At 44.8% G+C, this 27,234-nt stretch overlaps 1 protein-coding gene across 2 annotated transcripts in view; it reads left to right on the forward strand.

Moving 5' to 3' along the window:
- FAM184B (family with sequence similarity 184 member B) overlaps nucleotides 1–27,234 on the forward strand; it is a 117,319-nt gene that overhangs the window by 65,156 nt on the left and 24,929 nt on the right. For both annotated transcript variants that reach the window (XR_009868236.1, XM_062213652.1), the window contains exons 2-7: nucleotides 388–1,143; nucleotides 1,874–2,009; nucleotides 3,467–3,606; nucleotides 4,164–4,370; nucleotides 11,063–11,173; nucleotides 14,422–14,529. Coding sequence is in view for 1 of the 2 variants with exons in the window: in XM_062213652.1 (XP_062069636.1) it covers nucleotides 388–1,143; nucleotides 1,874–2,009; nucleotides 3,467–3,606; nucleotides 4,164–4,370; nucleotides 11,063–11,173; nucleotides 14,422–14,529 (1,458 nt within the window). In the remaining variant the exon portion in view is untranslated. The remainder of the gene's footprint in view (nucleotides 1–387; nucleotides 1,144–1,873; nucleotides 2,010–3,466; nucleotides 3,607–4,163; nucleotides 4,371–11,062; nucleotides 11,174–14,421; nucleotides 14,530–27,234) is intronic.

Raw genomic sequence — 27,234 nt, forward strand, 5'->3', positions numbered from 1 at the left:
GGTTTCTGTCCTTTATTCTGTTGATGCAACATGTTACATGAACTGATTTTCAGATTTTTACACCAAACTTTTATATAATTTTCTAACATTTTGAGGGCTTTGCATTCCAAAATGTTCTTTTTGAGCAAACCTCTTCCCTGCGTTCCCACTGGGTCCCAGAGTTCTCCCATGGGATTCCACCAAAGACACCCTCTCTGGGGCCTTTGTTTTGCTTCCGCCACTTCCCTGCCTCACCTCCCTACTTTCTCATTGGTTTCTCTGGGAAGCAGCCACTCCCATCCAAATCCCCCTCTCCAGTATTGCTTGTGCTGACCAACCTTGGTCTCCAGAGAGGAGTGAAGCATCTCTCTTCCCAGCCATAACTGGTCTCTGCTGATTTTCCCGCAGGTGATTTATGCCCTGAACACTCGCCAGGATGAGGCCGAGGCCAGCATGGAAGCGCTGCGGGAAGCACACCAGGAGGAGCTCCAAGGCGCTGTGGCTGAGACCAAGGCCAGGCTCCTGCAGGAACAGGCCCGCAGTGATGATGAAGAGACCCTTCTCCAGCGCATCCAGGTCCTGGAGAGTGCCCTAGAGCTGCAGAAGAGGTTGACACAGGAGGCACTGGCCGAGTCAGCCACGTGCAGGCTGGAGACCAAAGAGAGGGAGCTGCGGGTGGAGGCAGAGCATGCTGAGCGGGTGCTATCGCTCTCCAAAGAGATGCTGGAGCTCAAGGCCGACTATGAGAAGAGGCTCCGGCACCTGACCAGCCACGAAGTCTCCCAGTGGGGCCGACTTTCCCAGGAGAGCCCAGACACCAAGGCAGAGCCAGGCCAGGGCCCTGAGATGCAGGATGTCCTGCTGGAGGTGGAGCGGCTGCGAGTGGAGAACCAGCAGCTAAGCCAGGACTATGCCCGCAAGGCTGAGGAGCTGCAGGCCACCTACGAACGGGAAAATGAGGCCATCCGGCAGGCCATGCAGCAGTCAGTGAGTGAGGCCTTGTGGCAGTGGCAGGAGAAGGAGACCGACCTCCGCAAGAACTTCCAAGTCCAGGAGTCAGCTCTGCAGGCCCAGGTCAGGAAGCTGGAAGGGGACCTGGAACACAGAGGCCGCAAGATAAGTGACCTGAAGAAGTATGCACAGAGGCTGAAGGAAAGAATTCAGGTGAGGCAGCATCGCCTTGGGTAATAAGCACAGCTGCTATTTTGATCACACATTAAGTGCAGGCTTGGCACTAAGCACTTGACTTCTCTCAAGGTGAGCCTTGTCTCCCCTGGGGTCAATGACAGTCATTCAGCAACTATTTATTGTAAACCTACCATGTGCCAAGTCTAGGGCTATGGGCAGGGATACATAGTGAGCTAGACTTGGTCTCTAATCAGAGAGCTTAGAACCTTTGAGTTTACAGATGATGAGACTGAAATCAAAAAGCTTAAGAACTGGCCCAGCTGAGCACCTGGTAACTACGTTTTTGAACTCAGACCAGCCTCATTCTAAAGCCTCTGCTTGTTTCATAACAACCTGCCTGTCCTGAAATCCTAGGAGTCTGTGTTCATAGAGAGCAAGACCATTTATGAGTCAGTTATGTGAGCCCCACAAAAGCACAGAATCCCATCTCTAAAGTAGCAGCCACTAATATTACTAATATTCCCTGTGCACTTTTTCTTATACCAGATACTTTTTCTAATTTAAACCTCACCAAATAATTTGTCCAGGTCCACATAGCCAATTGGAGGATGAGAACACATTTGATGAACCCTGAGCCACTAATTCCAGAAAGCCAGGGCTTCTGCTGTATGCTTATCCGCCTTTCAGATCTGACAACTGTCCTGTGCACAAAGGATGTCACAACACAGAACTAACCAGACAACTGAGACCCTTCCTGTCTGTTTAGGACCTGGATGTGCAGCTCAAGGAGGCTCGACAAGAGAACACAGAGTTGAAAAGTACTGCAAAAAAACTTGGGGAGAAGCTGGTAATTGCCAAAGACAGACTGATGTTGCAGGAGTGTCATGTAACACAGAAAACTGGTGAGATGCCCTTGAATGATTTCTCTTTGTATAAAAAAAGATTGGTTTATTTATGTGAAAAGCAGAGCAGCAGAGAGAAAGGGAGGGACAGATAGAGGAGGGAGGAGAGAGAGAGAGAGAGAGAGAGAGAGAGAGAGAGAGAGAGAGAGATTGTCCATGCTGTCATTCATTCCCCAAATGGCCGCAATGGCCAGGCATGGGCCTGGCTGAAGCAAGTAGCCATCTTCTGCTGCCTTCCAGGTATGTTAGCAGGAAACCGGATCAGAAAAAGAGCAGCTGTGAGCCAAAGTAACAGTCAGATATGGGAAGCAACTTAACCCACTGTGCAACAACGCAGGTCCCATTGAATGATTCCCTTGAAGATAAAAGCTTACCTGTCAGACTAGCCTGGTGCTACTGGCAGCCACGAGATTCCTTAGAGGGCAGCGTAGAGGAGCAGGACTGTTTGATCTGGCTTGCCCTGTGTGTGAATCCAATTCCCGCAGAGCACATGTGAACCTAAACCCCCAGCTACCAGGCCAGACATTTACAAGGTATGATGCAGAAGGACCACAGCCCCCACATGTTTCCCCACCAGTACTGGCCTCCCACCACCACCTCCACCATGCTCAAACAAGGCTTTGCATCTTTAACATCACTTCACACAATTGCATTACAGGATCTTCCCAGTGATTTTGTGCAGTGGATATTGTCAATCTCCTATGTTACAGATAAAGAACAAGGCCTAATGAGGATAAGTGACTGGCTCAAGTTCAGCCAACTGCATGGTAATAGAGGTGATAGAGCTATTGTTTGTATCTAGAAACCACAGCAAGTGGTTTCCACTAGTTCCCTCCACATAAAGTTCCTGAATACCTTCAGTGTGACCAGCTTAATGCTGGCAGATATAACAAAGGCACTACAGGTGGGCTCTATTTTCCAGACCCTGATGGAACTATTACATTATAACCCACATCACTCTCTAGATCCAGGAGCATGGCCCAGGCAGCAGGGGAGCAATGTGTCTGGGAAAGAAGAAATCAGCATGGGCAGGAAAGGTGAGAAGAGATTTGTGTTTGAACTAGAAGGGTGTTGAAGGTCTCGAAAGTAGGGCATGAGTACTTCAGGGAATGTAAAAGAAAAAAATAACAATTCAAGTGATATTTATTTTTCATCTGATCCCTTAAACTGTACTCCAGTTGAATGTATGTATGTAATCTATAGAAAGTACAATAAAAGAAAATGAACATCACTAGTATAGGAAGTGGGAGAGCATAACAACTATTTAAGCTCAGGATGCTGCTTCAGCAAGTATGGGAATCACAACCTTGACTAAGAAGGCCAGCAGCCCATAGAGCAGGGATTACCTATGGTGGAGGGGGAGTTGAATAGCAGAATGGGAAACCAACTGCAAAAGGCCTTGGATATGAGAGCATGGCCAAGAGCATTTCAAATGTTGTTGAAACTTATGCTTGCAGATGACATGAAGACTGAGCTAGTTCCAGAGAATGAAGTCCTGGGGGAAGTGAATGACTTGGAATCTTGTAGTCTTCATCCTCAGCAGGACCAAAGCTTTCTCAAGGAGTGTTCATGCACCAAAGCAAGTGCAGAGACACAGGTAGTGTCTGACACAGCCCTGGGGATGAAGAGTTCACAGTAGGCTCTGCTGGAGTGAGCTTCTGGTAGAGGCCAACCACCATAAATCTGCTTGAATCAGCAGGTCCCATGGCTTTAGGAATGAATGAAGCAGGAGTGGAGTTCCAGCCAACTTCTGCCAACTTCTTGTCATTGGACACTAGAAGACTGAGAATGTAACAAAATCATCCCAATACCTTATCATCACCTCTTGGGAAGCTAGAAACTTGTTTAAGATACCAATACATGTTGCCAGTCCAAATAACAAAGCACTCTTCCAAAATGACTGTACTATGAGCTGGAATATCTGCTGCTGTGACAATAGCCACCCCATTCCAAAGAGCCTTTTTTCCCAATGATAGATCAAGTTAAGTCTTGTACAAATGTCAAATATATAGTCTTGTAAAATTGGCGGCACGTTGTGAAACATGATTTTAAATCAGTCTACCAACATTATAAAGATTATATAAAAGGGAAACAGTGCCTCCCTGCTCTGCACCCCTCCCTGGTAATTTTACAAGATTCTTTTGCCTTTTATAGACCAAGAGAGATACAAGTGTTGAGACAGAATATATGAAGCAACGATATGAAGAAGACCTTCGTAAAATCAAATACCAGACAGATGAAGAGAAGAAACGTCTCAAAGACCAGCTGGTGAAGCGCCTGGAAGACTTGGTAAAGAAGCACACCCTGGAAATCAAGTCAGTTCGCTCATCTGTAGAGGCAGAAAGAAAGAAGCTGCAGAAGGTGAGAACCCTAGCATGGAGACTGCTCCTCTTCTTCTCCTTTTCCCCACCTCCTTTCCTTCCCAAAAATATTCCTGGAACTCCTATTGTCTGGAATTCCAAACTGGGTCTCTGAGTGCTTGGAGATGAAGGACATGATCCCTAACTACAGGGAGTTTGAGGACTTCTGGAGGTGATGGGGAACACCCCTAAGACCATGATACAATAGGGGCATGAGTTGTTGACAGAGAATAGAATTTTGTCTTCTGGGCAGTTGACTTAGGGAAATTCAACTCCACTCACTCAGCAGAAACACAGGGAAAGAATATGAGCCAGAAACTCAGGCTTGGAAGATTGCCTGGATCCAGGTCCCTTCTCTGCCACCACATAGCAAGTTGTTTCACCAAAATTTCCTCAGACTCCTTGTTTGTAATTTGGATGTTGATAATAATAGCACATCTTTGAATAGCTGTGAGGATTTAATGAGGGACCAATATGAGAAAACAAAGCATGCCCTAGTGCCTGGGCTACGATGGGCAGCAAGGAGATGGTGTGATCAGTCAGTGGCGTGCTGGTATGGAGGGAGATCCTCATTGTCTGTGCCTCATTCCCACTTCCCATAGAAGGGGGCAGATTTCTGCCAGGAAGACATGTGAAGCCTCAGCTCCCCATTTTGCTGGGAAAAGCAAATAACATATGTGAAGATTATAGGAAAAGAATGGAGTATAAAATAAACATTATTATGAATATAGGTAGAATGTTTGATGCTTACAAGAAAGGTTCTTTATAATCCAAGAAGCTGCATTACCAGCTTTGAGTGTCCACTGATAGATAATCATGTATCACTGGGGCATGCACTATTGTGTGATGGTTAAGATTAGTAAGTACTCAATTAATATATGTTGAATAACTAAATGAACTCATAAAAGACCCAAACTTATTCTGAACCTAAATCCAGACTATCTGCAAGATGTGTGACCATGGACAGGTCACTAAACCTCTCTGAAGCCTAATTTATAAAATGGGAGTAAATACTTTAAGGATTTGTTATACAGATGAAATGTGGTATTGTATAAACACTTAGCTCAGTGCATAGCATGTAATGTTGTTACTAATTATCATGTGCTTTGGGTGACATCATGTGAAATATTATTACCTAGTGCCCATTATACTTTGTACTTATGAATACATTTAATCTTTCCACAGTATTACAAAATGGAGTCCATATCCCTATCTAAGGGATGTGGAAACTGAGGCTCAAAGATATGATCTATTAAATCATGCAGATAGCGGGTGGTGGAGGGACAATTCCACCTCAACAACGTGGTCCCAGAGCCCCCACACTGGATAGGCAGCTGAATTGAAAGCATTTTTCTCCCCATGAGCTATGACAGGCTGACCAAAACCAGTCTTCAGGTGAACAGTCAAACACCTTTTCCATCCCAAACCCAATCAGGAGAAGAGACAGTACCTCTCCTAGGCTACAGGTTGCCTGAAACCTGTCAGCCAAACCTGACTCTGGCTGTGCAAATTTCATTTCAGCTTGATGCACTGACTGTGAGTCCACTGGATAAATGAATCACGTAGATAGAACTGGTGTTCACTTCCTGGTTTTTGCTTTTTGCTTATGTCCAGAAACTGAGAATACCCTTACATAAATTAGGACAGGCAAATCATGGGAAGATACAACCTTGAATAGACTTTAAGTCTAGGATTTATGGACTGAAAACAGACGCCATTTCCCGCTGTAGAATAGGTGTGATCTATTTGTGCCCTTGGTGTGGGTACATTGCCTTTCCTGAAAACCACCTTACCCTAAAGAATGCACCTCCTAGAGAGGGCTGGAGTGAGCCTGGAAGACCTGTTGCCTTCCTCTGAGCAGCAGGAACGTACTCTATCTTTTATAAATTAATGTCCCATGATTCTCTTCCAGGCTTGGAATGCAGTACTTTATATATTTAAAAGCATCTGTCTCCTTTTTCCCTCCTGTGTTTGACTTGGGAGTAGTCGCTCCTCCTCACCTGAGTTAGAAGAAGGTTAAGCTTCCCACTGACATCCTCAAGGGCACTTTGGCTGAGCTGGACATGGGCATGCTTTTTTCCAATCTGTGTTCTCCACATTACCCAAGAACTGCTTCTTTTGTGGCAGAAATCCACGTTATTCTGCACCTAAAATGAAGCATACTAGTGCCAAAAATTACTGCTGAAATAAATTCTTTCCATCTGTGGGGGAATTTGTTTTTCACTCTAGGTTCATTTGTCAAGGCAACAGCTGAAACTGTGATGATGTGTACCCTAGGAAATCAGCTGTGTAAAATTAGAAAGTTTTCCTTTGTGTCAGAAGCCATTGTGGCAGGGGATGTTCACCATGCAGTTAGAGTGAACATGTCTTGGCAGAATTAGCATCTGTACCAGAAAGTATGTTAAACAAAACCTTTATCCAATAAAAACTTCTTTGGGTAAGAAGCTAACTAATGAAGTAAAAAAAATCAGAATTTTTGCTAGGAGATTCCACAGTTGCTTGAATTTTCTGAGCTTATTTGGAAGCAAAGGATAATCTGTATATTGTCTTTAGGAAATGAACTCTAAAATAACAAATCCTGTAAGCCCTTCCAGTCTAGTCACATCACCCTTTCCTCGTCTTTTAAATAACTGTCCCTGGGATAATGCTACAGACTGTACCAGGACCATTGGTCCCAGAAAGTATAAAGGTGCCACACTGGTGGTCATCTTGTTAGATGCTCAAGTCAGAAACCCAGAAGTCCTTTCTCACTTCTCACGTTCAGTCAGCAATCAAGACTATTAATTCTACTTCTTTGGTGGCCCTGAACAACTCCACTTCCCTCTGTCCTCAGTAGTGCCACAATGATCTAGTCAACCACCCTTTCTTGATAGACTGCAATGATCTCTCTGCCCCTTGTCTCCCCACTTCATCTAATCCAATCTCCTTTCCAGCAGGATTTTCTGAAAATTCAGCCTCGGCCTCAAACTCTCCAACAACTCCCTGTCATCCTCACAGATTAGTTCCAATTCCTGAACACAGTTTCTAAGACCTGACAGGCGGACCCGTTTGCCTTCCCTGCCTCATCCTGCACCTCTCCTCTAACTCTGCCCTCCAGTTTCATTCCATGCTGTTTCTCATCAGGGCCTTCATGAACAGCTTTCCGTTGGTGGAGAATATTTTCCACCCTACCTCCCAAATTCATGCATCTCATTCTATCTAGTTCTTACTAACCAACTGACTTAAACAGGGGTCTTCCCACAGATCTTCCCTGCTGAGCCTAGTGATGCTGGAGTCTAATAGCTCTTACTACATTGCATTGTAATTACCTGTCACTCTGTTTTCCCGTATGGACTGCTTTGCTCACTACTACATGCAACTTGTGCAGGCTCATGAGAGGTAGCTGTCATATCTCTTCTCAACTCCATGCTCAGTGATATCACTATACTAACTTGACATTGGCCATGGGAGGAATGCATCCATCATGGAAATTAACACATGCTACAAATCAATTTTTTTTAATTTTTACTTTTTTGGAAAGACTAAATCTCTAGTCCCTTTTCATGATGTTTGGAAAATGGTAGATGTTCAGAGAATATTTGTTGCTTGAATGAATGAATATATGACAGGTTTCCATTATTTGACCCCAGATGAACCTCCAGTTATCCAAAGCTTTGCCCCATATTTTCCAATATATCAACTCAAGTACCTCTTACTCCCCTGAAACAGAATAGGGATTCAGTTTATAGGACTTGTCCACCCTGCTTTGGGGAGCATGTGGGACTGCCCACAGGAACCACCTCAGCATCTCTGTAGCAGAGATGGGAAGACCTTGCAGATGATATTTTTCTGTACTGGGCACCACATTTTCCTTCAGAACACAGGAAAGACAAATGCCCAAACAATCAGCTTTTCCTGAGTTCAAATGTTGATCTCCCTGGGTCCAGCATTGTGGCGCAGTAGGTTAAGCATCAGCCTGTGAGACTGGTATCCACATTAGCACTGGTTTGAGTCCTGGCTATTCCATTTCAGATCCAGTTCTCTGCTAATGCACCTAGGTAAGCAGTAGATGATGGGCCAAGTACTTGGGCCCTTACCAGCCATGTGGGAGACCCAAATTGGTTTCCTGGCTTTTGGCTATGACCTAGCTGAGCCCTGACTGTTGCAGCCATGTGGAGAGTGAACTAGCCTGTATAAGATCTCTATCTCTCTGTCTCTCCCTCTGTATAACTCTGCCTTTCAAATTAATAAAATAAAATAAATCTTTAAAAAATATTTTGACTTCCCCTCTTACTGGCTACATGAACTTGGGCAAGTCATTCAATATCTTTAAGTTTCATTTCTTTCTCTATATAAGTGTTAATAATCGTACATAACTCATGGAATTTTTCATAAACATCAAAGAAATGATCTATGGAACGTGCCCAGCCAAGGCTATACACTCAATAAATATCAGTTCCTGTGATTACATCCATCTGCTCAGCCAGACCATAAAGGTCCATAACAGTGGACAGCACAGAAGAACTGTTCTCCAGATAACTCCCAGATACTCTAAGCTCAGTGCACAGGAAATGCTGGAGGGATCCAGTCCTCAGTTCTTGAACCTTTTATTTTTTCTTTTACATTTTCTCTCTAGCTTTTCTCATCTAAACACATGTCTTCATGCATTTATATGCTTATGCTTCTGATTCCCAGATGTATACTCCAACCTAGCTCTCTCTCCTGAACCCATATTTCCAACTACCTATGAGAGCTCTAACAAACACATGCCTCAAACTCACCACATACAAACAAGCCCCTGAGATAGTCCCCAGACCTGCTCCTTCTTCCATCTTCCCTGGCTCAGTCAATAATAGCCTCTCTTTTTAGCAAGGCCTGTCATTCTACATCCCATATATATCCAGAGTTCTACACCTCACCTCCCACCAGCTGCTATGGGTCTGACTCCTGCCTCAGTTAACGCAGACAGCTCCTCATTGCTTGCCTGCTGTCACTCTTACCTCCTCCCCACCTGCTTCAGCCCATCATCAAGACAGAAATCAGTAGTGATCTTGTTAAAATATTATCATCTAAATAATGTTACTTCTCTGCCCGGCCATTGAGAACCCTTCATTTCACCTGTAAGTCTTGCCATGGTGTGCAAGGCCTTGCTTCTGTCCCTCAGCCACATCTCCCACCTCTGCTCCCCTTCACTCTAGTCCTACTGTGTGCCCTTAGAACATGCCAGGGCCTTTGCCTGTCCTGAAAAGCTCACACTCCGACATCCTCTTTGCCAGCCTCTTGCCCTATACAGGTCTTCACTTAAGAGTCACTTGCTCTGGAACTCTTCTCTGGCCAGATTTTCTCTTATTTTAGCCCCTCATCAACACTGCTCAGTCCCTTCCCTGCTTCATTGTGTCTGTATCCACTCTAGTGTTTAGTCTAGTGTACTGATTGGCTTTACTTACTCCTGTCTTCTTTACTTGAACATCAACTCTTAGTTTGTAGGAATTTATTTTGTGTACCCAGCTCTGAGATCAGTACCTGCCACCTGCCAACAAACATCTCGGTAAGTGTTGAGTGTTCAGCAAAGAGAAACAGAACGTTTCAATCCCTCCTCTAGATACTTGCACAGTTTCCCCAGGAGTTAAGCTATTTCAGAAAAGTGAGTATCTATAAGAATAATAGTAGTACTTGTCATTTACTGAGCCTTTATTATGTACCTGGGACTGTGCTAAACCTGTAACACGAGTCACAGAGAGATTGGGAAATGTTCTCAAGATCCCACAGCTAGAAGGCAGCTGTGCCACTCACATGGTCTCCAGAATGTTGCTTCATCTCAGTCTGCTTTGTATTGGGCCTTGCAGGCGCTGGTGGAGTACCACAGAGGAAGCAGCCATGAGAGCCCATCATCCTAATACAGGGGCATTGTTGCAAAGGCAAAATTTTGTTCTGCTCTGGATGTATCCCTACATCTGCCAACGTAGTTGGTTTTGTGACTTTGTGAGAATCTGAGAATTTTATCAGTAGTGAACATTTTTTTTTCCTTTTTTTTAAATAAGTGTTTTTTGTAGTAGGGTTTGTAATTGCAGTTCCTGACATAGTGGTGGTAGTGATGCTGTTTTGTTATAAGATATGTACCTTTTTTTTTTTGAGATTTGTATTTATTTATTTGAGAGAGAGAGAGTTACAGACAGAGGGAGGAAAAGACAGAGAGAAAGGTCTTCCATCCGCTGGTTTGCTCCCCAAATGGCCACAATGGCTGGAGCTAGGCTGATCCGAAGCCAGGAGCCAGGAGCTTCTTCTGGGTCTCCCACATGGGTTCAGGGGCCCAAGGACTTGGGCCATCTTACACTGCTTTCTCAGGCCATAGTAGAGAGCTGGATCAGATGAGGAGCAGCCAGCTCACAAAATGGTGCCCATATGGGATGCCGGTGCTGCAGGCAGAGGCTTAGCTTACTGCACCACAGCACTGGCCCCTTCTTATCTGATGCTAGAAAACTTAGAGTTGAATTTACCCCATCGCAGCCTACTCCCATATATATCAGACTTCACAGTCTGAATTTAACAAACATTTTCTTTTGACCTTCTCATGTATTTCCAATGGATGTTTTCTTGCAATATTTATGACTTTCATAAGTTTCTTTGACCTCTTTTGGGAATTTGGTAGGGTGTGACTATTTAAGTGTCCTGCTTTCATACCTTGGGTGGCTAATTCTTCTAATCATCATTTAGGAAGTAGAAGCACAGTTGGAGGAAGTGAAGAAGAAATCAGAAAAGGAAATACAGCAGCTGGAAGAAGAGAAAGCGGCCCTCAGTGTGAAGCTCCAAAATTCTCTGCTGGAGGTCAGCCCCGAATCTGTGCAGCTGCAATGCTTGGGAATGAGGATGAGGATGGTTCTGGCCCCTGGGTGTTTCTGCCTAATTGAGATGCCTCAGCTCCTTACATCCCAGGAAGAAAAAGGCATTCGGCCAGACTGGAAGGCTCTCTCAGAGGATGTAAATTTAGCTGCAAGTAGCAGAGAGCTGATTTATAGAGGCCCAAACTAAGAGGCCTTTAATGTGTCACATAAAAGGACACAGGAGGCTGCTGCTGTTGATTCTACTGCACATTCTACCAGGAACGGGATTTTTCCTGACCCCTAATGCTTTATCACTCTTGGAACCCAAGGCCTTCCTGGGCTGCTACTTTATTTTAAAATATTTTTTCATTATAAATGTTATCATTCAAAAAGTGAACCATGCCTTTAGACTTGATATACCAGGGTCTAGGGTGGAGCTTGGTGAAGGTCTCAGCTACAGAGGCTTCTGTCCTTGGCCAGACTAAGGTGGGGCTGCACAGTGAAATGCCCATCCCTATCCTTCTTCCCTCCTTCATTTCTTTCCCACCCCACCCCAGCGAACCACGCTGCCAGTCTTCATATTGGACCTGGATTACTCTGCTCCACAACACATAAGGTGGCTTGGTGTATATGTGTGATACCAATCCAGTTGTTCTGCTGGTGGGGGGGTGCTTGGCTCACATCATGGAAATCTGTTTATGTGACTGCCCTTTAGATCCGCTCTTTAAAAACTACAATGGCTAACCTTTGAGCAATACTTGCTCTGTCTAAGCAGTTTACATGTATTAACTCTTAATCCTCATAACCTTCCTTACAACATAAATGCTCTTATATCTAATTTACAAATAAGATAACTGAGGCACAGAAAAGGTATATAACTTCCCCAAAGTTGCACAGCTAACAAGTAGCAAATCTGGGATTCAAATCCAGATAATGTGACTCTAAAGGTCCTACTCTTAACTGCTAGTCTGATAACGGTCTAGCACAATATGTCACCTCTTCAAAGACTTTGACTCATTCAGGACCTGAGTGTCCACATGAGCAAGAGGTTGACTATGGACAAAGTACCTCAGTCTTGCTCTCTACCCTCAATTCCTTCTACCATTTTTTTTATTAAACTTTTATTTAATGAATATAAATTTCCAAAGTACAGCTTATGGGTTACAATGGCTTCCCCCTCCCAAAACTTCCCTCCCACCCACAACCCTCCCCTTTCCCGCTCCCTCTCCCCTTCCAATCACATCATGATTCATTTTCAATTCTCTTTATATACAGAAGATCAGTTTAGTATATATTAGGTAACGATTTCACCAGTTTGCCCCCATATAGCAACACAAAGTGAAAAAAAATACTGTTGGAGTACTAGTTATAGCATTAAATAACAGTGTACAGCACATTAAAGACAGAGATCCTACATAATATTTTTTTAAATTAATTAATTTTCTATGCCATTTCCAATTTAACACCAGGGGGTTTTTTTTTTTCATTTCAAATTATCTTTATATACAGAGGATCGATTCAGTATATAATTAGTAAAGATCTCATCAGTTTGTACCCACGCAGAAACACAAAGTGTAAAAATACTGTTTCAGTACTAGTTATAGCATCACTGCACATTAGACAACACATTAAGTAATAGCATCATCATTCACCACTGCCCCCTACCCTCACTCCAATTACCAAAGTTAGAAGTGGAAGAATCTTCTTTGACCACCTCTCCCAACTGCCTGTCTTCACCCTAGTCCCTCCCCTGCCCCATCATCCCATCCACTCAATTATCAAGTCTTATGGATCCTACAATTCAAACCCTTCTGTCCTCTCCCCTCCACACCAGTGCCTAGGGTAGGACCCTCAGAGAGGCTCACCTAGATTCCTTTTTTCCTGCCTTTAAATGTTACATAAACAACTGCACATGAGTCCTTTGAATATGCCATAAATCTTAGAGGATGTAGTATAAAGAGAGTTTCATAATCTTTAAATATTTCTTTCCCACATACTCATTATGTAAAGCTGAGTGAACATGCTGGTAACTTTGTAGTTCCTCTGAGATGCTGCCTGAGTCATGCGAGAGCGTTGTCATGGATCCCCCGCCTCCCCAGTCTCCCCTAGGCAGCTGATTCCAGAACTCGTGTTCTAAAACTCCATGTTTATGTTCTCAAGGCCCCACTCTTTCTTCCCTAAAATCTTTAATCCCTATGTGGTTCATAATTTGGGTCCAACCCAATTCACAGCCCTGACATGTGCATTTACTGCTTTGTGCTATCCCCTCCCTCTGGGGGATTGTTCTTCAGATTTCACATCTAGCCAACCTACTCTATTGTTTCACTCTGGTCTTGCTACCTGGGATGTACCTTTACTACCTACAGACTCGAAATCACCCTTAGTGCCATTAAATTTGCCTGGACTCAGGGCAGAATCTGTTGCTATAAATTCTGTGCACCTCACAGTGCTTGTTGTAAGGATAAAAAAAGAGTTAATGCTGTCGAATCCATAGGCCCGTGACAGGCACAGAGTCAATGCATCCTTAATGAAGCTAGTACTATTTTGTTTGCACCTCCCTGAGTGCTGTTGTGGTTATATGTCTATCTCCCCCATAAAATGACAGCTCCATGTCTCATTATATATTTGTTAAAGACTTCATTATCTTGCTATCTGGCTTCCACTCTCTCTTCCCCTTTCCTCCTAGTACTTTAGAATGGGACCTGACAAGTATTTGGTTTTCTACTACTAAGACTTGCTGGCAATTTCTGAGTTTCCTTTATGGATATTGGCCTCATTCTCCTCAAAGAATAGTGAGAAAAGTCTGATTAGTTCATTATAATAAACTGGTTAATAATCATCCTCATAATTAAGATGACAATTTCATAGCATCTTCCAGCTACTCTTACCTAAATTTATCTGTACAGTTCTTCAATGCTGTTCATTCTTTACCAACTAACATTTTTTGTTGTTCCAAAAGAGAGAGGCTTTCTGGGAATGGTATCCAAGTCACCCTACAAATCTAGAATCACTACTTGATGTCAGTAATTAAAAGGAAAGTATGGAATACGTAAGGCTGCTGGGCTCTTCTTCTGCAAGGACTAAGCAAGCAGCTAATTAGTAATGGCCATTCCACAAGCATGTTTGGAATGTGTCCAATGGGACACTCTCCGCAGACAGATTGGCCTAGGAGAATTGATGCCCAGATTAACGACCATATCCAGAAGGTAGGACTTTGCCTCATTGCCTAGTGTTTTTCATCTTCTGGTTTAGGTCTTAAGGCTGGAAGAATTTATCCAAGAAAACAAGGTATGTTCCCGAAGAACCGAGGAAAAGTCCCAGGAATTAGACTGCCAACGCCACAGCATTTTGGAGACCCAGGTAACCTCTAGCTTTTTCTGCTGTAATTAAGGATCTCTTTCTCCTCTGTTTCAGCATTTTGGCGTCCCCAGTGACACATGCTGATGTTATGGGCTCCTTTATGTACCTGCTCAGCACTGCCAAAATGCCTGGGAAGAAAAAATCAACACAAAAATCCGTTTACAAAAACCACAAAGGAAATAGAGTTCTGAGTAATTATCCTTGTGGTTTGAAAAAGAGGGCATCTCCTCAGATTAATCTCCTGTCCTTCCTGAGAGCAGCCTGCCTGTCTGATAAAGGTGGCCCCTGATTCTGCCCGGGAGAGTCGAGCAGTCATAGTCACGGCCCCTGCCTGCCTCCCTGCACCCACGTGATCTCATGTATTCTAATAGCCCTTCCCCTCCCTTTCAAGGGTGCTTCTCGAGGGTGGAGACTGGTTCCTGTGGGCTCTCTGATGGGCTCATGACAGGCCGTATTGTTTTCATAGGTCTGCTGTAATAAATGACCATGTACCTGGTGGCCTAAACAACAGAAATATATTCTCTCACGATCCTGGGGGTCAGAAGTCAAAAGTTGGCTGGCGCTGCGGCTCATTTAGGCTAATCCTCCACCTGAGGCGCCGGCACCCCAGGTTCTAGTCCCAGTCGGGGCGCCAGATTCTGTCCTGGTTGCTTCTCTTCCAGTCCAGCTCTCTGCTGTGGCCCGGGAGTGCAGTAGAGGATAGCCCAAGTGCTTGGGCCCTGCACCCACATGGGAGACCAGGAGGAAGCCCCTGGCTCCTGGCTTTGGATCAACACAGCGCGCCGGCCATAGCAGCCATTTGGAGGGTGAATCAACAGAAGGAAGACCTTTCTCTCTGTCTCTCTCTCTCACTGTCCACTCTGCCTGTCAAAAAAAAAAAAAAAAAAAAAGTCAGAAGTCAAGGTTATGGTAGGTCAGTGTAGGTAGGGAAAATCTGCCCCCTGCCTCTCCCTCAGCTGCTGGTGCTACTGTCTGTTCTTGGCATTCCTTGGCTTGTGGACACATCACCTGATACCTTCCCTTGCCATCACATGGCCTCTTTCCTTGTCAGCCTGCATTTTGGTGTCGTCATAGGGCCTTTTTGTAAGAATATGAGTCATTGATTTTAAGGACTACGTATGACCCATTTAATATGACCTCATTGCAACTAATTACATCTGCAAATACCTATTTCCAAATAAGGTCACATTCATAGTTACCAGGGGTATTTTCTTGGTGGCACAATTCAACTCATACCATAGGCACCCCGTTAACATTCCTTGCATGATGTCAGAAGTGCAAACAATTCCTGTGAAGTTGGTGTTTGAGTTCCCTGGCTTGAATGGCCCTTGTGATTCTCATTTTGGCTTCCCTCTTAACCTTGTTAGCTGGAGCTGTCAAAAACCCACTGCCCTAGCTTATTTTTTATTGTCGCTCTAAATGTTCAGTCCACTTTAGACTCCAGATGGGAGAACGCTGTGTAGCCAAGTCTGACTCTCACTACATCAGCCTCATCTTTTATTCATTGATTTTCCTGTGTCTGAGTGCCCTCAGGAGCTGTAATTTCTCTCCCTTGACCCCAGTCTTCTAGGGCTTTAATCCTGCCAGCAGACCTTGTGTTGTGTCTCAGTGGGACAACCCACATATTCACCATTGTGAAAATTAGCCAAAACTGTCGGGAATATGGATTTGAATAATAATCATTTGTAAGAGAACTGGCCAGTTCCAGAGAACTGTTCCTGTCTTTGACTTCATTGGATTTTTTATGCTGGAATACTCCCATTTTATGGAGGAGGAAAATGAAGGTCAAAGCAGCAAGGTGACTTGCCTGCCATCACAGGTTGGTAAGCAGCTGAGCCAGGATGGGCCCAGCAGTTTTGTGGCTCTCATTCCCTTTGCTTGATCAGAGTGTCACACACCCAGGATGCCTTCCACATAAAACAGGATCCAAATGTCATGGAGAGGAGGAGAGTGACAAGGGCTCCTTGGGTTTCCTCCTCTGGCACCCAGACATCCTAAGCAGCTCTGTTCCCCCTGCACAAGCATGGAGGAGAAGCCTAAAGAAGAAGAGGCACCTTCATCAGACTTTCTGGTCTGAGATGGTCCCCATCCTTTCTGGTGATTTCTGCCCAAGAAACGTGCAGATACTTCCATTTGCCCTCAGTGGCTCAAGAGGCAGCCTCATGAACTAGAATTCAGGAGAATTCCTGGCTACAAGGGTAGCTGAATGTTTCATGGCACTGTGAGAATTCTCTGAAAGGTTGTTCCCCATATAATCATTTCTCAGCTGCTCAAAGACTGTAGCAGGGAATGGAGTTGGCTGGGATCCTCACCCATGAGAGCCAGCTTAAAATAAGGCTGATAAATTGGGGACTAAGTAAAAATGCAGTTCAGAAAGTCCAATGGGCTGTATTTTTAGGAGGGTCAACAAGTACAGCATTCTAGATATATTCCAGTGCTGATGAACAAGAATCTGACACCCAGGGCTATAGCAGCTCAGGGTTCTCAATGTCAGCACTTGACTTTTGGGGTTGGCTAACTCTTCGTTGCGGGGCTGTGCTATGCATCATAGGATGTTTGGCCAAATAACTCACCTCTACTCACCAAACACCATTGGTACTCCCTAACCCCAACCAAACTTTCTCAACCACAAATGTCTCCAAACATTTCTGAATATCTCCCATTTAAGAACCACTGTTGCAAGCCGGTGCCATGGCTTAACAGGCTAATCCTCCGCCTTGCGGCACCGGCACACTGGGTTCCAGTCCCGGTCGGGGCGCTGGATTCTGTGTCCAGGGAGTGCAGTGGAGGATGGCCCAAGTGATTGGGCCCTGCACCCCATGGGAGACCAGGAGAAGCACCTGGCTCCTGCCATCGGATCAGTGCGTTACGCTGGCCGCAGCGCACCAGCCGCAGCGGCCATTGGAGGGTGAACCAACAGCAAAAAAGGAAGACCTTTCTCTCTGTCTCTCTCTCACTATCCACTCTGCCTGCCCAAAAAAAAAAAAAAAAAGAAAAGAAAAGAAAAGAAAAGAACCACTGCTGCAACTAAAGCAACAAATCATAGCGAAGTCCAGAATACAGGTGCAGGTGGAGAGCCATGGATGATCCACCAGGAAACTTCTTAATCTGGAACACTGACCCTCACTGAGCTGGGTTTCTGGAGAGAAGTGGCCTCTGCCTATGCAGAGTTGCAAGAGGAACCTTGACACACATGGGTTCCTTTGATTCAACTCCATGCTATGTCTTTCATTCATTCATTCCACAGTTTTTTGTGGAACACCTAAGACATGCCAGCTTCTGAGTTGGATGCTAGAGGGGAGAATTATGCTTACACAAACAGCTTTAAAATGAGGTGGACATTTTTTTAAAAATGTATTTATTTATTTGCTAGGTAGAGTTACAGACAGAGAAGAGACAGGGAGAGATCTTCCACCTGCTGGTTCACTTCTCAAATGGCTACAATGGCTGAAGCCAGGAGCCAGGAGCTTCTACTGGGTCTCCCATGTGGGTAGAGGGACTCAAGCATTTGGGCCTTCCTCTGCTGCTTTCCCAGGCACATTAGCAGGGAACCAGATTGAAAGTAGAGCAGCCAGGACTCCAACCAGCGCCCATATGGGATGCTGGCACTGCAGGCAATGGCTTAATCCACTGCACAATAGCACCAGCCCTGAGGTAGAAATTTATTAGCAGAATTAAAGCCTGATGCTGTGTTTTTTATTACACACTGTTATGCCCTTTGTAGGTATTATTTGTCCTTTTAAATTAAGTTTTCTGGGGCAAGCATATGTCACACCCTCATTCCATATCAGTGTCTGGTTTCAAGTCGCAGCTCCACTTCACATTCCAGCTTCCTGCTAATGTGCACCCTGGGAAGCAGCAGATGAGAGCTTTGAGTACACGTTTCTTTGAGTACATGGGTACCCTGCCACACACATGGGAAGCCTGGGTTGAGTTTCAGGTTTCTGGCTTCAGCCTGGCCCAACATCAGCCATTTCAGACATTTAGGGAGTGAACCAGTGGATAGAAGATACCTGTGTGTCTCTGTCTCTCTCTTACTGCCTTTTTTTTTTTTCTTTTTTTTTTTCTTTTTATTTTTGACAGGCAGAGTGGACAGTGAGAGAGAGAGACAGAGAGAAAGGTCTTCCTTTTGCCGTTGGTTCACCCTCCAATGGCCACCGCGGTAGCGCGCTGCGGCCGGCGCACCGCGCTGTTCCGGTGGCAGGAGCCAGGTGCTTATCCTGGTCTCCCATGGGGTGCAGGGCCCAAGCACTTGGGCCATCCTCCACTGCACTCCCTGGCCACAGCAGAGAGCTGGCCTGGAAGAGGGGCAACCGGGACAGGATCGGTGCCCCGACCGGGACTAGAACCCGGTGTGCCGGCGCCGCAAGGCGGAGGATTAGCCTGTTGAGCCAGGGCGCCGGCCTCTTACTGCCTTTTAAGTAAATTTTAAGAAATCAAATTAATTTTTCTTTTGAAAATTCAGAAGTATATAAAAGTATACAGTGAAAAACATCCCCTCTCTGTGAGTTCCCTATCCAAGGGAAAATTACTTGCTTTGTTTTGTTTTATATCTTTGTATGTCTTTCAGAGCTATACTGTGCATATGTAGGCATAGTTATGAATTTTCTTCTAGAAATGACAGCATACTCTGGGGAACTCTGGTTTTCTCTTTTACCTAAATTTTTACAACTTGGAGATTGTAACACATCAGTACTCTTCCATATCCACTTCATTTAAAAAATCTAATTATCTAATTCTACTTTGTACAGAAAAAAGTTTAATATATTTAACCATTATCTTATAATGGACACTTAGTTTGATTCTTTCTGCTGTTCCAGTTAATTCTGCAGTGGATTGCACTGTAAGGGGGATATAGTGTAGTGCAGTAGTTAAGCAAGCTCACCCCAAGCCAGACACCTGGATTCTTACTTGCTAAATAACCTTTTGGACGTTTGATTTAATGTGTCTTTTCTTCAGCTTTCTCATCCATAAAACAGGGACAATGATACCAACTACATCAGAGGGTTTTGGTGAGGACTAAATAAATTAATACACACCAGTGTAGGACACAGCACCCAGTTGCATCAGTGCCCCATGGGTGCTAACTTACTACTGTACATCTTACTGGATCCTATGGGTGTGTATTTTTAACTGAAATAGATGCTACCACATGTTTCTCACTGAGGGTATTCCACTGTATACTCCCACCAACAGTACCCAGAAGTGCCTGTCTCTGCATAACCTTTCCAATATGGTAAGTTACAAAACTCTGAACTTTGCCAATCAGAAAAGAATTATAGTTCAAATATTTTTGGCAAATCAGCTTGATGCCAGCCCAGCTTTGCCTAAGCCTACAGGAACTGTGAGCAACAGACAGTGCCGCCATTCCTACAACAGCATAGGGTGGTGCAAGGAGTGGAGGCAATGCTAAAGAAAATCAGAGGGACAGCTGGCACGGTGGCTCAATAGGCTAATCCTCTGCCTGCGGCGCTGGCACACCGGGTTCTAGTCCTGGTTGGGTCGCCGGATTCTGTCCCAGTTGCCCCTCTTACAGGCCAGCTCTCTGCTGTGGCCAGGGAGTGCAGTGGAGGATGGCCCAACTGCTTGGGCCCTGCACCCCATGGGAGACCAGGAGAAGCACCTGGCTCCTGCCTTCGGATCAGCATGGTGTGCCGGCCGCAGTGGCCATTGGAGGGTGAACCAACGGCAAAAGGAAGACCTTTCTCTCTGTCTCTGTCTCTCTCTCTCTCACTGTCCACTCTGCCTGTAAAAAAAAAATCAGAGGGGCCTAAACACCTGTCAGCTGATGCATTGGAAGACCAGGGCCACCAGGACAGGCTGTTACATGACAGCCTCAGAGATGTTAAGTTTGTTCAAGACACAAGAGTTTCCATTTAGGTCCTTGGTTGTTCTGCCAAAGCGTTTCCCAGAGTGGAGAGAGATAAAAATAATCATGTCAAGCGAGAGTAGACTTTTCACTCCAGAACAGGCAGAGAGAGGTTGCCAAACCTGGGTGTGGCTGTGTCCCCACCCAAATTAGCTGGGACCTTACTAAACCTTTTGTCCTCATTTCTATGTCCAGTCTACTGATACTAATAGATTCCTAGTTTCATTCATTGGTTTGCAAACAGCCACTCCAGACTTGGTAATTTTGAAGCAAAACCTTTTTTTTCCCCTCGAAGATTTCATTGGTGCCTGGCTCACACTAAACTGGGGGCAGAGGAGGATAGGTGTTTCCATAGGTGCCCCTGCCTGTATTCCCTCCAGAAGGAAAAGGAGGGTCTTTGTGGTGAATGTTATTCCAGTGGTTTCATCTCCACAAATCTCTGAGTGCTGTCCCTGCACAGCCATGCCACCGGGGGCCCCAGCAAATGAGGCTTATGTGTGGTCCTCAGAGGGCTCAAATGGGAGAAATATCTACTTAAGTTACATCCTGAGGTGATGAGCGTTACAGTAATATCAACAAGGTTTTTTGCAGCCCACGTGTCTGAGAAGCTTTTGCAGCAGAGTGACGTGGGCCTGATCCTGAGATTTGACCGGCACACCTGGGGGAAGGAGCACAAAGCTGGACCCCTGAGGCCCATGGGAAGGGAAGTGGGGCATTCTGGGACTGTTCCCTAGAAGTCCTGTGTGGTTTGCTGGGCAGCCAAAACCATCTATCACACCTGGAGGGCCGAATGAATCCAGACATCAACCGTCCTGGCAGCCAGACAACGAATAGTCACTAAGCTCTCAATCAGTTGCAGCATTAGGAGGTGAGCTAAGAGTCTGGTTCCATCTGATGCAGCAAGAGGCAAGCTGCTGTTCACTCCACAGGGAGATCCCTGCCCCAGGCCAAGCCTCTCTGGAACCCAAGAGGACAGAATAGGGCAGGACAGCAGCTCCTGTCTGAGTGTTAGGATGTGGATTCTGGCCCGGGTTCTACCTGAGACCTATTCAGGGGCCTCAGGCATACCCAAAACGCCCTGGAAAGTCAATTTTCTCACTACTCAAAATGGTAAACACAGATAAGTCCCTGACTATGTGCCAAGCACATAGTGCTTCCACATAATCCCCACAACAGCCTGCTGAAGCAAGTATTAGTGTTCACCTCATTTTACAGATGGGGAAACTGAGGCCCAGAGAGTAGCACCAGGGCCCATACTCTAAGCCATGATGCCTTATCCTACTTCTTAGCAAATGGCAGCAACAGTCCCTATCACAGAGACACGTGGTGATGAAGAGAAGGAAGCACATGATGGCATTTTGCAAAGCTATTAAAGATTCTATAAATGTAAGGGGACTTTATAGGATCTATTATAGTCATTTCAGTGAAACTCTAGTACATTAGCTGTTCTATTTTTTAAGATGTAGATAATTAATGCTACCTCTGAGAGACTGTCAACTTAACCTGAGAATGACTTTGAATATTCCTTTCTGGGAGACTTCCTGAGTGTGGGTGTGGCTTTAAAATAGAAACAATTCAGAAGAGGTTAAATGACTGGAAGATGAAAGGTGGTGACCTAATGTGAACATGGGTTTAAAATAACCAACTGTTGCTTGGGAGGAGTCCGGAGGAGGCTTTCGCGGTGGATGGTTTGGTGGAGAACTAGAACTATTTATTTTTCTGGGCACACTATTTATACCCAGGCCTCTTGACCCCTAAAGAGAGTGCCAGGATGAACCTGTAAAAAATGCCTGATGTAGAACCCAAGAGTATGAATTGGGGCAGATAATTCAGGATACACCTGGAGTGGCTCACTGGAATTCAGGCAAATAATGCCCCCCCAAAAAAGTGGGGGTCAACTGGAAGTGTCTGTTTCATTTGGAGTTCAGAGAAGCAGACTATTGAACATGAGACCTCCTGGGCTTGAAAGCACTCGTTCTGCCAACCACTATTGATATCCATGGTCAAGTTTATTTGTGAAGTATTCAAGTGGCACCCCACCAACTTCTGAAGTATTTACCTGGACCTGAAACAACAAATGCACGTTATCAGGAAGAGAGTGAAGAGGGAAATTATTTTTTTCCATGTGTTTGTTTTGTTGGCATTGGCAGGCCATGCATTTGTCCCCACTGCTGGACTATAGGTTTGTTGAAATCAAGAACTAAGTGTCATTAATCTTTATCCTTCCAGTACCTGAAATAACTGGATATGGCAAATGTTTGGCATTTAGTCCACCTCTAAAGAACTGTAGTTTTAAAAATTTTCTTTGTCCATTTGTCTGTCAACAGACATTTAAGTTGTTTCCATATATTTTTACAAATTATTTATTTGTTTTCATTTTACTTGGAAGTCTATGTGACAGAGAGAGACACAAGAGATCTTCCATCATTGATTCATTCCCCAAGTGCCTGCAGCACTCAAGGCTGGTCCAGGCAGAAGCTGAGAGCCCAGAACTCACTCAATCTGGGACTTCCTGTGTGGTTGGCAAGGGCCCAAGTACTTGAGCCATCACCATTGCTTTCTAGATTTCACATTAACAGAAATGCTGGATTGGAAGCAGAGCTGGTATTTGATCCCAAAGAATCTGATATAGGATGCAGGCATCCCAAGAGTTGTCTTTTTTGTTTGTTTGTTTGTTGTTGTTTTTTGACAGGCAGAGTGGACAGTGAGAGAGAGAGACAGAGAGAAAAGTCTTCCTTTGCCGTTGGTTCACCCTCCAATGGCCGCAGCAGCCGGCGCACCGTGCTGATCCAAAGCCAGGAGCCAGGTGCTTCTCCTGGTCTCCCATGGGGTGCAGGGCCCAAGCACTTGGGCCATCCTCCACTGCACTCCTGGGCCACAGCAGAGAGCTGGCCTGGAAGAGGGGCAACTGGGACCGAATCTGGCTCCCCGACCAGGACTAGAACCCGGTGTGCCGGCGCCGCAAGGCGGAGGATTAGCCTATTGAGCCACGGCGCCGGCCCCAAGTGTTGTCTTAACCACTGTATCAAATGCCCATCTTGAATTGGTGTTAATTCTTTGAATGATTGGTACAATTCACCCATGAAGTCATCTGATCCTGGCTTTTCTTTGTTAGGAAATTTTTTCATGCTGACAAACAAATTCAATTTATTTATTTGTTATTGATCTATTAAGGTTATTTCATCTTGATCCAATTTTTTTGAAAAGCAAGATTACAGAGAGAGAGAGAGAGAGAGAGAGAGAGAGAGATCCTTCATTTCCTGGTTCACTCTCCAAATGGACTCAACAATGGGCTGGAACAGGCTATAGGCCACAGCAAGGAGCTCAGAACACCATCCGAGTCTCTCACATGGGTGGCAGGTGCTCACTCACTGAGGCCATCTTCTGCTTTCCCAGGCACGATAGCAGAGCTGAATTGGAAGTGGAGCAGCCAAGAACTCAAACCAGTGCCCGTATGGAATTCTGACATTGCAGGCAGTGGCTTAACCTGCTACGTCACAATGCTGGCCCCTTCATTCTGTTTAATTAGGTGGTATACTTCTAGAAGTTTTTCAGTTTCTTTTAGGTCAAGTTTGTTTGTATATGATTGCTCATACTAGTTTCTTATGATCCTTTTTTATTTCTGCGGTATCAGTTGTAATGTTTTTCCTTGTTTTACTTGATTCTTCTCTTTTTTCCTTAGTCTTGTATAGTTTCATCAATTTTTCCTATTTTCTGTTTAATTTATTTCTGCTTTTTTTTTTCCTACTGCCAACTCTGAGGTAGTTTGATTTCTTTTACTAGCTCTTAGGTTGTTTGAGATCTTTTTTCTTTTATTTTTATCAACAGTTAATAATTGCACATCTTTATGTACAATGTTTTTGCATGATGTTTTGGTACATAATATGCATGTGTGTTGATCATCTAAACATTCTTAGGTTATCCATCATCTCAAACACTTATCATTTCTTTTTAAATGCAGATATTTATCACCATGAACTTTCCTCCTTAGTACTGCCTTTGCTAGCCCTGTGGTATATTCACTGTATGACCTTGAACACGTACATATCTTCTCCTGCCTCATCCTTTTCAAAATTCGTTTATTGCTTTGTTCCTAGAACAGTGTCTGGCATATAGCCTGTGATCGATAAGTACTTGTGAGAAAACTGTGGTACCAAAGAGAAATTGTCAGGGGAACTTCAAGAGTTAATTGCACTTCCTGAGGAAGTGATAGCAGAGTGGGGCCTGGAAGGGTCAGTAGGAGCTGAAGGTTAAAGAATGCAACCATTAGTGTTTGATCAGAGAAACAAAATACACAGAAGGGTATTAACTGTGAGATTAAATTTAGGACCAAAACTGGCATAATTGTGGGATCCGGTTGAACACTGTGTGTTCCAAAGTCCAACAGTTGCTTCTTTATCTGTTGGCGGGTCTAAAGTCAGCAGGAAAGAAAGAACAGATGAAAAGTGGGGAAGACCACAGACACATTGTAAGCCATAAGGTTGAACTTGAACTAGAGTAGTCTCTGAAGCCAACTTTGGTGCTACAAAGACCTTTTGGAGAACTGGCTTCTTTCATCCCAGAGCTAAACATGCTTCTAGCCTGGGATAGGCAGAGGCCTAAGGAGGACCCAATAGTGGATGAGAATCTGGGAGCCCCAAATCTTACCAAGCCACCAAAGTGAGTGAATAGACCAGTGACAACACGCTTGAGCTACAGTGATGCCTGGTGCCCTGCAACAAGCATCTATGCATCCAAAGGAAATGAAAGGAAATGACTAGTGCTTCACTTTTGTCTTCCAAATCTTACGCAAAGTCACATGCTCCAGAAGTGTGCAGGAAGGGGATCCTGGGAAATATAGTTCTGATGTAACTGCTCACACAGAACACATCCACCCTGGTGGGGAAGACAGGCTTGGGTGGGATGGCTGTGAGGGTTGAGCGCCCTCTCACTCATCATTGCTGAGCCTCAGCAGACCCTCTAGGCACAGGTGGGCAGTGGGCTCATGCATGCCGCCTCCTCACTGATTCTCTGGAAGAAGGTGCTGAGCATTACATGGTATTCCACAACATTTTAAGGCAATGCAAATAATTCAAACAAGACCTGAAATTACAAATCATAAAGGTACAAAGGGCTCTTGCATGCAGCAGGAAAACACCCCAGTTTGGGCTGCAGCCATCTCTGCCCCCTACCCTTCAGCCACATGTCTGGAAAGAGGGAGACTTTCTCGTGAAAATGCAGTCAGTACCAAGCCCTTCCCTCCATGGGATGTAAGGTGGGCGTGGGGCAAGGAGGTGAGGAATGAGGCTCCCACTATCCTAGGTGGCTGTGGCTTACTGGGTTTATGCGTTTAGTATTTACTGTGTTCTCCACACTGCCCAGGCATCAAGGAAACAGGCGAAGGGAGCAGAGTTCCTGCCCTCAGGGAGCTTCCGTTCCAGTGAAGGAAACAGAAATAAGAAAACAGACAATTTGTTAACATCAGGCTGTGATATGTACCTTAGGAAAACCATAACAGCAAGGTGCGGAAAAGAGAATGTGAGAGGATGGTATTTTAGAGAAGCTGACCAGGGAACAATTAGCCCAGGGAGTGTTACTTTGAGTACTAACTGTGCACCTAATTCTGATCTCATGATTTTACATGCGTTGATTCACTGAATCCTCAACAATGGAAGTAATTTGCCCAACCTTATATCATTAATAACTAGAAGAACTGAGATTTTATCATAGGCAGTCTGGTCCCAGAGTCCAAGCATTAAGCCAGTGGAGGTCTCCTGATTGCATTGAGTATATTAAGGGAACAAGAAATGCAGATATCAGAGGGAAGAGCATATCAGGCAGAAGGAATGGCCTGTGCAGAGACCGCGAGGCAGGTGCATGCTTGTTGGGAGGAGGTAAGACAGCATTTGGCTCTGGACATGTTACAGTTTGAGAAGCTGTTAGACACCACCTGATATCTGAAGGACAGTTGGATGTTCATGTTTAGACTCTGGGGGAAGCTTGAAAATAGATAAACTGGTTTGTCTTCAGTATCGCTGTGCCATTGAATGCTATGGACTAGACGAGACTCTAGGGAGTGAGAGGAAAGACAAGGCCAAGGACTGAAGCCTAGGGCAGGAAAGGAGGAGGCTTTAAAAGAAGAGACCTAAAAAGAGCAGCTGGGAGTGAGAGGTGGGGGTGGGAAGGAGAAAACTTAAGAGAGAAGACTGCCCAAAAGCCAAGGAAGAGAGAGAGAGAAAGTGAAGGTGAGAGCGAGAGCACTGAGTGAAGAAAGGAGCTTTCAGATTCAGATATTTCCACTTCTGCTGAGAAGTCCAGTTAGCTGAGGCCTGGGAATTAACCACTGGATTTGGTAACATGAAGGTCATCATTGGCTTTGACATGGGTGCCCTTTCACAGACATTGCAGTTCACAGAAAAGCAACCAAAGCAGTTTTGTTCCAGGTCAAGTCAGGGTGGGAGCCCATGCTCTACCCACAAGCCTCAGCTCTGTTCTTTCTCATCCCTGAGGGCTCTGAGACACCTCCCAGGGCCACTGGAACACAATTTGAAAATCAGATTTGCAAGCCAATCCATCTGTTGTATGAGTTGATAAAGCTCAAGTCCAGAAAAGGGAATTTGCTGGCTGAAGGCCATGCAAGTAGTTAATGAAAACCCAGGTTGTAAGTTATCATTATTTAATGAGACTTAATGGCAGACAAATTTGTTCCTAGCCTGTTTTATTATACTTTTTTCCATAGACAGTGCCCACCATAACAAGTAGAAAAAAATAAAAAAGGTCTTTTTCACTTTTATATATCTTTGGAAAGGGGAGAATGATAAGAGGAACAAATTCCAATTCATGAAAATTTCAGAAGC

Source organism: Lepus europaeus, chromosome 16 (genome assembly GCF_033115175.1).
Source record: "Lepus europaeus isolate LE1 chromosome 16, mLepTim1.pri, whole genome shotgun sequence".
Classification (NCBI taxonomy): domain Eukaryota; kingdom Metazoa; phylum Chordata; class Mammalia; order Lagomorpha; family Leporidae; genus Lepus; species Lepus europaeus.